At 43.0% G+C, this 15,527-nt stretch overlaps 1 protein-coding gene across 1 annotated transcript in view; it reads right to left on the reverse strand.

Annotated features, from left to right (window-relative positions):
• Window positions 1-15,527, reverse strand: part of LOC306821928 (receptor-type tyrosine-protein phosphatase gamma-like) — a 377,123-nt gene that overhangs the window by 59,169 nt on the left and 302,427 nt on the right. The window contains exons 8-9 of the mRNA XM_079340572.1: window positions 15,242-15,399; window positions 3,072-3,264 (exon numbers count right to left, since the gene is read on the reverse strand). Of these exons, the coding sequence (XP_079196698.1) occupies window positions 3,072-3,264; window positions 15,242-15,399 (351 nt within the window). The remainder of the gene's footprint in view (window positions 1-3,071; window positions 3,265-15,241; window positions 15,400-15,527) is intronic.

Consider the following 15,527-nt stretch of genomic DNA (forward strand, 5'->3'; position numbering starts at 1 on the left):
GAGGGGGCCCCCATCTGCAACAGCTCTCACTCTTGTCACCCTGCTGAGCGTTGCATTCATTACTGTTGTGAAAACCAAAGTTTGTTATTGAAAGTCAACAAAGAAAAAAAAAGAGACATGATCAGTCGACGGGTGAAAGAAAAAAAAAATAAAGAAGAGAAGTGAGCGACTGATTTTTGCCTCGGGCCCCAACAGGCTCTAAGTATCGTCACTGTTCATGCCTTTACTTTGTTTGTAAAATGTCCACATCTGTTTTTAAAGGTGCTTTTTAATTAAAGTCATCATCACTATTTCTGCTGCTCATGACTCATTATGATGTAACATCACAGTCAGTAAGTCGTGACCTTGCAATGAAGCAGAGTTCATCTTCGCTCATGTTTTTTAAAAACTCTCATGAAAAGAAGATTTTTGGATTGAAGGGCAGACGATTGTTTTCCAAGAGGACACGAATGTAAGATGAGCAGTTTTAAACACTGAGACCTTGAGTCTTTGACAGAAATATCATCTATTAAAAAAAGTACCAAATTTAATCAATCTGATTTCTGCACCATGACATACTAAACAGGTAAAGCCAATAAATTCTGCAGCCGAGGACGTGTTTAGTCTACAGTTGCAAATACTTTAAAAAACAGGATAAAACTCCTAACCTAAGAGTTAGCTTAGGCAGGTAGCATGAGCTAACACCTAAGTGTTAGCCTTTAATCTAGTCACTACTTTTAGTGAGAGAACAACCCTGCACCAGTCTGCACACGAGGGAGCTTGTGGCTCACCAGAGGAAGGTGATAGACGTTAGAGGCACTTTTTCAAATGGTCATTCTTTTGTAAGAAAAATCCTAAACTGTCTTTATTCTCACTGCTTCCACTCAATGTTTTCATCACTCTTCACTGGACACAGATAAAACTAAACGAGGATTTTGATTTGCTTCAGAAAGAAATGACCGTTAAGATCGAAACATTCGGGAAACCGTATTTCTTTCTGTTTTTTCCCCCCCTTCCTTTCCTGTTCGTCTGCATTTCCACTAGCAGCCTTATTGATCTGCTTACAGCTAACATGTCCCACCGCAGCGCTCAAGGACACACTGCACAAGCATGCAGCACACGGTGCCAGGACAACACACATACAGTGTTAGTGTGGGTGTGTGCAGCTCTCCTTGTTGACCATATGGAAGTGTGTATGAAGCAGGGGGGGTAAATCCTGCTAGGACAGTTGACACTGCACAGATGCTAGGCCACACACAAACACTTACAAATACCCAGAGAAACAGGGGCACACACGCTCACACTTGCATGCATACAGTACGCACACACACACACACACACACACACATACACACTGCACAAAGTGTGGTGTTATGAGAGCGGTAATGAGGCAGGAGTGGGAGGACGGCTGGTGTGCCTCCCTCTGCCTTATGCTAGGGGGGTTACCCAGCTCGCTGGTGAAATGACAGAGCGCTAGCCTAGACCACACACACACACACACACACACACAAAGAGAGGGCAATCACTTCCCTCTGGGCGTATGAGGAACGCTGAACATGCCTGATTTATTAATATTAAGATAAGTCACCATCCAGGAATAATGTGAGAATATGGGACGAGTTCAGGGAGGAAAAAGGAGGCCCTTTAATGAGTCTTTCCAGCGTTCAATATTATCACAAATGCGTTCAATGGCTCATTGATAAGAACTGAAAAAATGAACTTGTGTTTCCTGGTGATGTCATATGAAGTGGACAGGGGCGTGTCCAGACTTTTTGGCCTTGGGGTGGCCCAACTGAGTCACTGACTGGTGCAGGGGGTGGCCTTACACACATATGAAAGAAGAGCATCTATTTCCCCTTCCTGTCTGCACACATCACACCGACTTTTAAATAACACAATGATGGCAACACATCCTCTAAGCGTCAATCTTCAAGGACTCAAAACATGTATGTACAAAGTCTTTTGAAAAACTGTAAACAAGCATCTGCACACTTAAAAACTTCAGTGTGAGCTGCCAATTCTAGATAATAATTATTTTTGGGATTTCACCCCTGGCCACCCCTCTGGACACACCCCTTAACGTTATAACACGCTGTGGTTTAATAAGCGGTGTAATTGCATTAGAGGCTTAAATGGGCATTCTTGTCATGGCCACTAGAGGGCGACTTCTCTGGTAGCAAAAAAAAAGTCTGATTGTAAAAAAAATCCACGAGGAAAAATGAGCCAACTGCTCCAAGATTTATTTCATCAGCAATCACGTTGTTGAGTTTATGATCTCAACTAAAGCCTCCTCCAATCATTTCATACAGTATGGTCCTTTAATGGCAACATGATACATGCAGTATATATACTTTATGTGTAGCCATGCATATTCAACCTCGCCCCAAGTCTTGCACGTCTGACTCCAAAAAAAACCAAACAAGTGAAGAGTGTGAATCCACGAAGAAGCTGGTGATGTGACGCTGCTCTTCTTCTAACATACAGTAGATGCTGCTTCATTATTCTAAGTTAGCTTGTGAAATGTATGTGTAGTCTGTAGAGCCCTTAGGGCCTGTGCCTCCTCAGCGGACTGGTGCAAGGTTACTGAAAGTTGGCTTGCGGCAATTCCTCTTCCCTCTGTGTTTTTTTTTTTTTTAAATAGCTCTCTATGGTTTGTATTTTCTTTTTTTTTTAAAGGAAAGATAAGAGGAATACGTCCATGAATCCTGGACTGGCACGAGTAGCTGGAAATGATACCCTTGAAGAGACGAGTCGGATTAGTCGTCCGCCGCCATTATTCATGAAAAAGTTTGTTTTATTGGTTCTGATTGGTTGCTGAGGGAGAAGTGATGTTGACAAGCACACCTTCAGCTGACACCGAGGCCATTCTTGCACTTAGCGCCAAAACACCGAACTGCTTTGTTTAAGAATGAAAAAAAAAACGCACTTGAAGCAGGAAACAATGGCACTAGTGCACAAAGGCCCTCAGACGAGAAGACAACAGCACTCAGCATGTCAGCGAGTCTTGCTTTGGTTTTGCCATTTTTCTCTCGTCCACGTTGGTTCCTTGATCAACGAGCAGATTGGGGGAAAAAAGGTCTCGAGGTCCCTACCTTTGGACGTCTCCGTGCCGTACGGCCCGCTGCTGCCGTCCGTCAGGTCGGGCATCCAGGCGTCTTTCACCGCCGACTTGAAGACGTGGCGGTTGTCCAAGCTCTGGATGGGCCTGAAGTTGCTGCGCAGATACTCCACAGACTTAACGTGGTCCTGCTGCTCGGTGGTGAAGATGGAGTAAAAAGCCTCCAGCTGGTGACGATGGGGCGAGCGAGCATTGCAGAGACAAAAGAAAAAGAGAGAGAGAGAGAGAAGAGTAAAGACAAGAAGAGTTAGTGACAACATCCTATGGTGAATGCGACTTTAGTGATTTTTGTTTTTGTTTTTTTACATCCATAACACAGTGGGGAGCCTTTCTGAAAGATCCACAACATGAGCTGCACACATTATAATTGAAATCCACGATGAGATGTATGATGAAAGTTTAATGATCCCCAAGAGGAAAGTGGGTCACTGCTGCTGCAGAGCAAAAGGCTTCACACAAAAACATGAAAGTCAAAAGAGAATATTGTAAATACCAGAATAATCATTTCAGAATTTGAAGAGTGTATTTGATGTATGAAAACGTGAATAATGTGGAAAATATCACTGGGATGCGTTTGAATAATTCCCCTCTAGCATCAAGAATTTAAATGGTTAATGTGTTTTTTATTATAAAATAATAATTTGGTGATACACAGAAAAATCGCTTCTTGCAGAGACTTTAAAAAGAGTGATGATAAACTTTTATGGTTGTGGATCACACCCACAGAGACCAAGACATTCAAGAGACCTGAGGGACCAAGACCAGAACAAGACATTTAATTATTTTTTATTTGACAGGGGAAATGCATATTAAAAAATAAATAAATAAAAATCTGTAAATTTACCAGCGTTAGCTAAAACACAAATTTTCATCTGTCAGATTTGATAAAAGGCTCCTGGAAAATTTAAACACTTAGGGACTGAGTCTGGACCAAGACAACAAATATCCACATAAAATCATCATGTTAGACGTAGTGCAAGATAAAAAACAAGTGGTATTATTAATTTCAACAAAATAAGGTGCAGATATAAATACATTTAAAAACAATAGCTATGTGTGTAATTACTATACAGATAAATATATTGCCCGTTTTTTTACATTGTCTTTTTTACAGTCCAGGAGGTAACCCGGGGGTTTGAGGGGGAATGAAGGATCATTGTTGTGTTTAAAAGTCTTGAAGAAGCTGCTGCTGAAACTGGAGGTTCTGCTTCCTCAGTCTGGGAGGAGTCTCTGCTGCAGACAGCAGCTATTTGAGATCAACGTTGGAACACAAAAAGCATCAATGTCGTGTGTTCAGGCGTTTTGACGGCCTGGATTCGTTGGTGGTCTTTCTTGCTCTGTAACCTGGAACGCCACAACTTCCCAGTTCACGTGTTTGTAACGGTGTTAAAATGAATGCATTCGATCATAAATCTGTGCACAGATACAATCTCAGTGCAAATTTTGATTTGTGAGCAAAAGGGATCCAAAGAACGTTGTCCTGTTTCTGACTTTCTGAGAAGATGAGTGTCATTCCTGCCCCGGTTTTAAACCAAACACTTGTGATGAAAACGAGAAGGATCCAGCATGGCGACCACATCAAACGTACACTCTCAGTGTCGGTGCATGGCCCTCAATGCAAGTGTGATTAAAAATGACAAGTATGTTTGCAATCAACTTCAGGTGACAATTGAAAGACAACCACCAGAATGTAACATCTTAGCATAAAAAGATGAGAAATGAAAAACAGCTTCAAAAACACTCCACATTTCCGCTCTTCGGGTAAGGCAACAAACTGAGAGGAAAGAGGAAAAGTCAACTTCCTGATCCAGCCCTGCGGGTTTACTTGAAAAAGATGAACTTTCAGTGAGTGCTGGCACTTGTGGCCTGCATCTCTGAAGTGCCGTCCTGGGAGATAATTGCAGTTTTGGAGTCCTAATTGCATATTCATGTTCTGTCATAATGTCTGTCAGGCTGTGGCCACAAAAAAAAAACACTCCAAGAGGTGCTACAAGCAGAGTGCTGGAGTTGGCAAAGTACTTGAGATCGTCCGTTTTTATATGAACACATTGAAATAATAAGTGACAATTACTGTTGTCACATTATTTGCATATAACGAGACAAACTAGCCGGATCAGCCCTGCCCACTGGCATTCAGAGTCTGCTAAATGGAGTTCTCAGACTCATTCGGGCTTTGGATGACGGAGCGGAAATATCCAGAGTGCACAGGTCGGCTCCAGATGCTTAAAAATAATGGCAACTAGCAAAACGTTTGAAGCAAGCAGGCTAACAACAGATGTGACTCCTGGCTGGATTTGAATCAACAGCACATGAAGAGCAGAGCTTTTTTTTTATTATTGTTTAGAACTGTTGCCAAAACCAGAAGGTAAAAAAAACAACAACACATTATTTCTTTGATTTCTACAAATATGCCTCCCCCGTACTATTTCCATGTAATGAATACGCAAAGCCCCAGGACGCTTCTGTCTGTGCATCCATTAAGTAAATCCTCCTTTCTGAGTCTCACAGGTTAGGGGGTTTCTTTTGAGCTTTTTAGCTGCTTCATCAAGTATGATGTATTTGATAGGCCATATGTAAATATAGGCTCCGCCTCCTGTACGCTCCTGATCTAATCCAAGCATCATCATAGAATCACCACAAAAATTGCAATCACTAAATAAAAGGTTAGAACGAGATTCTTAGTGGGTTTGAATATAGAGTATTAGATGTGTATTTGGTGGGTTGATGGAAAAGTTTGGGCAGTCAGACTGCTCCCGCCACACACAAGCACACACACATAAAAGAACCCCTCTCACAAATGACTGATCTGATTTACCTATAGCTGAAGGTTTCTTTTCTGGCTTTTCATTCCTGACTGGGAATGACATGCGAAGAAAGAAGATTTGAACCCTGGCCCCCCTGCCTGTGGGACAACAACCTCTGCACATGTGCACACCAAGCATTAGGCACCAGCATATATATTATTTTATTTGAAGAAAAGGAGCAACATTTGAATCTTCCCAGCTTCACAATTTAAAGTCATAACAAAATGAAACTTAATTAAAAGCATCTCTGCCTGCAGTAACTCCATCCCTGGATTTGGGATTTTTTAAGATAAATTGAATGTAACTCGGTGGATATTGTTGATATCCTAAAAAAACCCCAAAGACTTCAGAACCATCACCGTTTTGGTTTGTTCCTATGGTTGATCCTGTGATTGGTGAAACTGACACAGTGCTATTGTTCCTGAAGTAGTTAAAATCTGAGTTTAGCTGCCATCATATCAAGCTGTGAACATGTTGTTCTGCGTCGGGTGGATGTTGAAGTTGGCCCCTTCCTGCATGTCGCCATTTGTCAAAGCCGTGCTGGGTGGCAAGACGTGCGACCAGACATGGATTTGCACTGTGTGATTGAAGTGTCATCGTTCTGTCTGTGTTGGCAGATGGAGACTCTGTACGTGTGTTTGGAAGCAAACAGCTTGTGTGCAAGTGAGTGATGGGAAGGGGGGGAGGCGGTGCAGACAGACAATTTTAGTCTGATGAAGGTAAATCTCAGTCTCAGCGAGGGGATGTCTGAAGATGGAAAATTCATCCATGGAGCCTGAGGAGGATTTCTGAAGGGATGTCTTTTGACTAATGATGATTTATTCGACGTAACCATAACCTTAACCAATCTCCTGGAAAAAGCCTTTTTTTTCTTCTAAGGGGTAACCCTCAAGAAAGGAGAAACTGAACGAAAGCCTGTCAATGATTTCATGATGATTGAAGGTAAAATCAAGCACAAACTTCTCAGGGGTGACTCGTGCATTATTTTCTGGATGGAGGGGATGATGGACAAAGATGTACCTCTTAGTTTGTTAGCTTGAAGTTAACACATGGAAGGGCATTGCAATGGTGGTAATTTGGATTTGAGATACAATCTATTATCTATTATTTACATTGCTAAAGGCAAGGTAGGTCATTTCCTCCAGATCCACTGATCTTTAGGTCCTGACAGAAATGAATAACTCCTGTGCTCTGAAAAAAAGAACAAAGATCAGTATCATCTGTAGCAGGTGTAAGCCTGTGAAAACGTCCACCAATGTCTGCCACGAGGTGCCAATCTGATGAACCAATCACAGCCTCCCTGCCTGATCTTGTGCATGTAAGTGAGGGGCCTGTGGACTGAATTAATTTAACCCATAAATGATCAGCACACAAATGGGGTGTGCCATTTACATACATAAGCGGAATTGAAGAAGACACTAGAGAGCTTCGGCTGCAACAAAATGAGCCCAGTTACGTTTGGAAAGAAGAAACAATTCAAAGAATCAAAGGAAGTGTGACAGTATTTTTCCATCAGCTGCTGCTAAACAAACATAACACGCCCGTGAAGACCATCGCTGCTGACTTGGTGAATTGGTGTCGAATTCAGGATAATAAAGTCAAATCTGAGCAATGGAAAGAATAAGACAAACGCTGTGTGCTGCCGACACAGTTTCCCATGTTGCAGTTGACCCTGAGGGTTTTGAATGCAGAGGCGACGCTGCACAATAAGAGAATAAACACAGCAGATCCATGCACAGCTCCTTAGCCTACTCCTTTGTGTAGGTGGAGCTTTGTTGGTTTAGCCCTTTCCCTCTTCTCTCCCACTTCAGCTCCATGTGTCATTATGCTTTTGCTCAGCTTCGGATGTGGGCAGGGATTTGTTGTTGAATTCAATTGAAGTGGGTGGGGGAGGACATAGGTTAGGTTAGGGTTCTAATGCAGCTGACACATAGATACACACATGCACCATGAGTGTTTGTTATTAAGGTCTCGTCCAGCGTTTGGGCCCACGGGCAGGCACTTTAAAATCCTTTTCTCTCAGGCTCTTGAAAGCTGAGCAAAACAAAATTAATTTTCAAGCCCCTTTTTTTTTTTTTTTTTGGTGTGTGTATGTGTGTGTGTGTGTGTGTGTGTGTGTGTGTGTGTGGGGGGGGGGTGATCGGACTTAAAATTTGAAAATTACAAAGACGTGATTTGCTGCTTTGCTTTAAGAACGTGTTTACAAGACAAGCTTTAAAGTGGTTTTCCTGAAATTGGACACTACTCCACAGAAACACTTCTCCAGATAAACGAGGTGACGGCTTCGGGAATAAACTCTCTTTTATTATTGCCCCCAAGTTGACACGTTGCTGTTGACACTTTTGTAATACTATGAACTGCAGGCACACAGTGGAAGCAATAGAAGCTCAGTATCACTAAACCAATTCAAAGTATGAATGAAGTATAATTTTGACTTGAGTGTACTCGGTGCGTTCTCGATTTATGTCCTATTGTTAGGGTGAGAAGGCAGACTCGTTTGTGCGTGTGTGTGTGTGTGTGTGTGTGTGTGTGTGTGTGAGTGTGAATGGTTACTATGTATGGCCTGCCTCCAACCCGTCTGTCCTCACTCGGTGGACTTGAGTTTGCACGAGGCAAAGAGCCTCAGGCCGTTCCTCCGCTTGTCGATCACATGCAGACAGTCGCCGCGTTAACACGGGAGGGCAGCCTCACATCAGGCCACAGTGCAGCCCTGACCTCCACCTCAGCCTCCCCGTCTGAGCTGCAATCAGTACGCCATCTGAACATAAACCACGGTTGGCGCAGACATAATCGAAGCAGGCCTCATCTGACGGTATAGGCAGCTTGTGTTTGTTGCCATGGGGAACAACACGATCTTTCAGAGAAACAGGGACACAGTGTTTTTCTCCATGAAGAATTACCAAAGCCTCCAGCTAAAGCAGCTTTTTTACTCTTAGAGGGAATAAATAAGGCTTGTTCTTACTTCTTATAAGGAAGGATTGAGGAGCCACATTTGGATGTCTTTGCATTTTTTTCTGTTTATTTTTGGCTTCGGGCAAGGCTTATAGGAATCACTATAGGATCAGATGGAAACCCTCCAGACCTGAAATACTTTGACTGAAGTTCTGCTAACCACACTTTGTGCAAAAAGCTTATTTTAAAGTCCAAACATTATGTATTCGGACAGTTACTCTAGATGGGTTACTGACAGGATAAATCATTTCCAACTACTTAAAAAGTATATTAATTAATTTTTGCAATTTTTCTCCGTTGATCAACCTCAAAGCACATACCAACCAAACACATCATTTAAAGCTCTTTAATGGCTTTTTAAAAAAAAAACATTTTTACAAGAGACAATTCCAACAATTTAACAAAAATGCTTCCTTCCTGCACACATGGCCGAAAGAACTTTAGCCCACACATAAACTGGTTATTTCAGGGTTGTTAAAATGCTAATTCAGTCACCAAACTGGTGCATGCTGAGGAGGTGTTTTACATGCTAACAATGCTAAATCTTCCGAAAGACCTCAAGAAGAAAAACTAACCCATATGGCTGCATCTCTCCTGCTTTCTGGAAATGCTGGCATGCTTGGATATGAAGCCAGATGGGAATTTATGAAAAAGAAGAAACCTCCCACGTCTCACTTGGAAAAGCTGCAAAGAGGAGGATCGCAACAGTGTTTCCCAGTTAGCAGCACATATTTACGGTGAATATGATAAGAGGCGAGCATAGCATAAGCAAAGTTCGGTTGTTAACTCTTGGAAGCACAGTTTCCTTCGCTCAAATTCATGCCCACCCAAAAATCACAGCGTGGCGAGTCCACGTGGCTGTTTGCGAGGGAGACATTTTAGACGAGTTGTTGTGCAAGAGCCTGAGCATCGATCCAGTCTAAAAGCAGGCCCTAAGCAACGGCTATCACTCCCGCTGACCTACTTCAAACTTTCATCCAAAAACAAAAGGAGTAGCACAAAGAGGCGCAAGAAACCAAACACAAAGCAGCAGAGAGAGAGAGAAGACAAACTACAGCCACCATCTGTGTTAATTCTCCTTCCAACCTTCTCCTTTTATCTTTCTCCACGACGTTTTCCCAGGAGAGTGGCACAACTTAAAAGAAAAGATGCAGAGACAAAAGGACTTGAAATGAGGCTTTTAAACATGTTGAGAAAGACTAGCTAATGGTCAGGAATCAACATCCAGAGGAAAGGAACCATGCCCCAGCTCCTCGCTTCCTCTTTGACTCTTTCTGTTTCATAATTCTTGTGCTCTTTGCATCCTTCCTGGGTTGACTTCTTTAAACGTTAGGAAGGAAACCATAAGGAGTCAACATGGCTATAATCTGCAGAGCTAACATGTCTCATCTTAAAGCAGGTGTGATAGTTTATGGCTCAGCTTTCATGATACCAGCTCTCATTTTACACCTGTACTCACCATTGGAAAAAACACACACACACATTATCATTTATTGTTGCGTCAGTAAAATGAGGCCTGTTTCAAAATCTGCCTCCTAAAATGAGATGAATCCTTTATTTTGTTAAGGTTAGCGACGTATCTTAACTGTGATGTCAGCTTTGTTTTAAAGAGCAGAGTCATTTCAGGTCCTGCACAAAGTTAGGAAGCCATAAAAAGGAAGAAGAAGACAAAGAGGGAGCTGGTTCGGGCATTTCACCCCAACAAGAACTTGTTAGACGAAGGCTTATGGGAGCCAGGCGGAGGAAGCTAATGTTAGCCAGGAGGCTAGTGCCAACACTATTTATGGCCGAGGGCCCGAGTAGGGCACTTCTGAATGTGCATACGTTGATACATTGAAATGATATCCTGGAAGGGCCCATTCTCTGGACCTTTACAGCTGGGCCTGGAAAGTTTTTGTTTCTTTGCTCCCAGGCAGCAGACGTACGGTCATAAAACAGAATTTGATTTAATCTCAAAGGCGTACGGTGGCCCTGAAGCTCAACTGCAAAATAATGTCACTCAAAAGCAAGATATTAAACGAAACAGTGTTTTTTTGTTGTTGTTTTTGTTCTGTGACGTGATTGTCTTTTCTATGTTTCTTGTTTCCACCTGGCTGTAAACCTAATTTCCCCCTTGGAGAGTTAAAGCGAAGTTGCCGAACATCAGCTGCCTCCACTGAGGTTTCTGACTATGAAATGTAACGAGCACTCGTTTCTCCTCACATGACAAAATAAGTCGACCACATTTTTTAAACGATAAACCTCTCTGGCTTTTATTTGCAGTGATAGTGGAGATAGGACAGTGGATAAGAGTTGTGAAGTTGGGACAGAGAGAGAGAGAGAGAGTGTGGAATGACATGCAGGAAACGATGCACAGGTCAGATTTGAACCCAGGCCGCCTGCATAGAGGACGATCAGCCTCTGTACATGGGGCGCTCGTCCACCAGCGACCAAAACCAACCAGCCTGTCTTCCTTCACTCTATTTAAATAGATCAAATTAATTTGAGTTCTCTTAGGGCGCAGTCAGACTGGCAATCTGTCTCATGCTGTATTCAAGCACGATTGGCCCCCCCTTTGTGCCGGCCAGCGGGGGGCATCAACACAGAGAACATGGCAGCTGCTTGCTGGCTTATTTTCAGTGATTTCAGTCAGATACAGACACAAAACTCTGGATTTCTCCATGACGAAGGCTGTCAGCGTCGTGTACCCGCGTACCCAAGCACAGCTCTCAGACGTGTTGCCAGAGCCACGGAGCGATACTCACGCTGTTCGAACAAACTGGACTTCAGGGGTGAAGTGTACGGATGGCCAGCGTGACCGCACCTTGAGCCTTTTCTTATTTCCTCTAAGATACACAAAAGCCCGCTGACATTCACGATGGATTTTCCAGGATTGTTCTTTTTCTTCATCTTTGTTGATTTAGGACTGTTATGATTACAGAGAAATAGACTTTACTGTCCAACAGTGTATTTATTAGACACAAAAAGAGCATCAGTCTTCAGCCGGCTTTACATCGACCGGCTCCTCTGTACTGCACACAAGCCAATACTTCATCCACGTTTGGCTCGCTCAACTGCTGCTCTTAAGCAAACTCATTTTGTCTCATTAGGGGACGAGGCTGCCAAGTGCTCTTCAGACTCAGGGATGAAGAAGAGCGAGCCGACTTTTCTCACTGATCTGGAAACACTGGAGTTGAAGAAGACAAGTCTGAACTGGTTTCTGAGTTTTTCTAAGAGGGCTTTGACAAACAGCATTTCCTGATATTTGCTTTGAATCCACAGACAGTCACGAGTACAAAATAAGAATATCTGCTTCACACTGTTGGATTTAAAGCAAAAAATGTCCACCAGAGTCTATCCAGAGTTTGCCTGCTTTCAGCTCATTGGTCCTTGGACAGCAGAGGTCTGACAGCTTTAAAGGTGTAAAGCTTCCTGACACACCAAAGAGATCGTCGGCCGGAGGTCCTGGTTGGAGTGTCGGCGAGCGGTCGTCACCTTAGAATTTACGGTGTGTTGGGCCTTTTCTGGAGTCTGCTTGGTGTGTCAGGGTCTTAAAGGCACTCGTTCACGCAGCAGCCTTCAGCTATAAAACAGCCCGTCTTGTCATGTTTGGGGTTCTGTGTGCTTTTCCACGTGTGTTTGTTTTGTTTTCCCTGTCTGTCTACTCCCTCTGTGTTTCCCCATGCCCCTTAATTGATCATTGGTTTCAGGTTGGCTCACAGGTGTTTGCACTCCAATCAGCTCACTATTTTAGCCAGATTATTGTTCTTCCCTCATGGGTTTGTACTCTCCGTGTCAACACCAGTTTTCTAGTGACTCGTTCAATGCTCGTTTTTGCTTGTCGTGTTTTTGACCTCTCGTGTTTTTTCTCCCTCTCGTTAGTTCCCCAGACCTGCCCTTCCTGCAACCTCGTTTTTCGCGTGTTTTGGACTCTGGGTTTTGGGATCACTTTCAAGTCCCATTATATTTCATGTTACACATTCTTGTCACATTATATTTCATGTAGTACATTTATTCACCGTTGTCACTCACTGTTTACTAAATCATTGTTTTGTATATTCTGTCTCTGAGTCGTGCGTCTGGTTCCAAATTCATTCTGACTCGCAACACACGTTTGATAAAACGACTGATGCTAAGAGAATAAGACGGTGATGGATGACGTAAAGACAGCACATAGTCTGACTAAAGTAAATATTGGACTGCATGGCTTTAAGATGTTGACCGGGTTAGAATCCGACCTGTGGCTTCCAATTTCTGCATGTCATCCCCCACCCCCCCCCCCCCCCCTCTCTCTCTCTCTCTCTCTCTCTCTCTCTCTCTCTCTCTCTCTCTCTCTCTCTCTCTCTCTCTCTTTCTCTCTCTCTCTCTCTTCACAATTTCCAACTCTATCTACACTTTTATTTCTAAAATAAAGCAAACAAGAAGCTCCCGTTTGGAGGATTTATTGCTCGTCAAAAAAAGAGCAGGTTGGCTCGACACATCTTAACGTCACATCTTAATAAATACTTCAAACGAGCGGTGTGTGGATCTTGTTTCACTTTTTCTACCCGAGGGATGAGCGTTTCTTTTTGGATTTTCTTATCCCTAAAATAAAGTCGTAAAAATGCCCCTCTTTAAGTACTTGGCACATATTTTATTGCTACACTATGAAGCCCACTGAGGCAGGGACGATTTTTTTTTCTATTGTCATGTTGAGGTCATTATTTGCAGTTAATGATTTAATTATGAAATGACGCCACAGTAAACAGTTTTTCCTGTTAGGATGACTTCATTATCTGATCTTTCAGAGATGACAAATTGTGTTTCCCAGACACAGAGGAATTTATTTCACTGACAACAAGCGACTTTTCTGCAGCAACAGAAAAGGTCTGCCTGTTACCCTGACATAAAGACATGTTGAAACTTTGATGGCAAGATGACAAGTCATTAGTTCAGGATAATAAAACTCAATCTGAGGAGGATTATTTTGTATCTTTCAGGTGATAAAGTCATTCAGTTTTGTTGTAAATGAAGGTCTTAGGCTGCACAGCGTTTATATAGAACACACTTTACACTGAAATCATTCAGTCATAAAACACAGTGATGAGTGTCCGAGTTCTCAAAGATGCCTGAAGACTCGACCAGGACTGCAACAGCATTTCTGTTTATGTTTTTCTTTGCACAAGCATCAAAAGTTAAGATATTTGACAAAGGGAAAGATTCTGCTGACTTAGGCAAATGTTTCCACGGCTGCCCATAAACGTAGCCGGGTATCTCCCAAAACGAAGATATCTTTCTATGTTTTGGCTTCTCATCCACACAAAAACGCAGATTTACAGCATCGAAAACGAAGCTTTTAAAAATATGTGACTAAAGTGAAGATGTGCGAATTCTCCGTTGATGCTTTTGCATGTGGACGTCAATAACCGGGGTTTTGTGTTTCGAAACGTCACTGCCTGCTACAAACTATGTTCTTACCTGTGTTTACATTCGGAAACAGTATGGATGCCCTCACAATGGTTTTGGTCCAGGTTCTTTTTTCTTGCTTGTTTTTGGCTTACTCTGTTCGGATAGGATTTGGGGAACTACTGCCACCTAAAGGTCTGGCATGCTCATGATGAATGTGCTTAAATACGCACTTCTGCGGTTACGATTGGATGAAGTTTTTTCTAAAAACGAGGTTGTGTGTATGTAAGTTGTTTTCCAGACGGAGGGGGCAGGATATTCGTTTTTACAAAAACCCGGCTACGTGTGGACGGGGCCTAAGGAGCCCAGACAGTAAAGTACAGGTGTATGTGAATAACACCAAGACATGTTGTAGGAAATGGTGTCTAAACCTAATTTACAGTCAACTTAGCGACAGGCTAACAGCTGGAGTGGAGGCGGGGTTTTAAGCCTCTTGACGAACCGTTACATCACGCCCACCTGTCAATCATGTAGCGTAACTGTGGATAACAGGTAACGTTTCAAAAATACATCCTCCGTACAGTGTGTGTCCATGAAGACAATAACTAATCAGACGTTTTTAGTTTGTTGTGCCAGGATGTGACTTTCTAAAGTCTGCTGTAAAAACACATCTTTTTAATTGTGTGTGTGTGACTTCCTGTAGTCTGCCTCAAGTGGACACTCGATGAACTGCAGGATATGGCACTTCAGCTTTGGCTTCATTTTTACCGTTTTGTACTCGTGCCACATTGTGGACACAGGAAGTGACACGCCTCTCCTTCTTGAGTCGTTGAAGACGAATTTAAAATCCCGCCCTGGTAAATATTTGATGTCCGGTGTTGGCGCCACTCTGACACGCTCAAAGATGCACGGGCCATTCCAGTACCGCTTACAGCTTTAATCTCAGTTTGCGTGGTGTTGTGTGTGTGTGTGTGTGTGTGTGTGTGTGTGTGTGTGTGTGTGTGTGTGTGTGTGCATTTCTCACCTGTTTGTAGGAGACATATATGGGTCTGCTGAAGAGGATCCACTCCACCACCTTGCTGCACGGCGGCGTAGTCAGGGAGCCGGTGTAGCGATAGTAACTCCCCAGTGACGACGGCAGCAGGTCCTTCAGCACGAACGGCTCGAGGACTGTCTCTTTTTCTATATGAGAGAAGGCAGCACAAAGTGTTCTGATCAATACAACAAGATCTACACCACACTCATTATTTCACTGCAAACTAGTGTGACCAGGCTTTCTGGAGCACGTCCAACTGCTGCTGTTTCCCAGC

This window comes from Symphodus melops (assembly GCF_947650265.1).
Source record: "Symphodus melops genome assembly, chromosome: 4".
In the NCBI taxonomy this organism is placed as follows: Eukaryota; Metazoa; Chordata; class Actinopteri; order Labriformes; family Labridae; genus Symphodus; species Symphodus melops.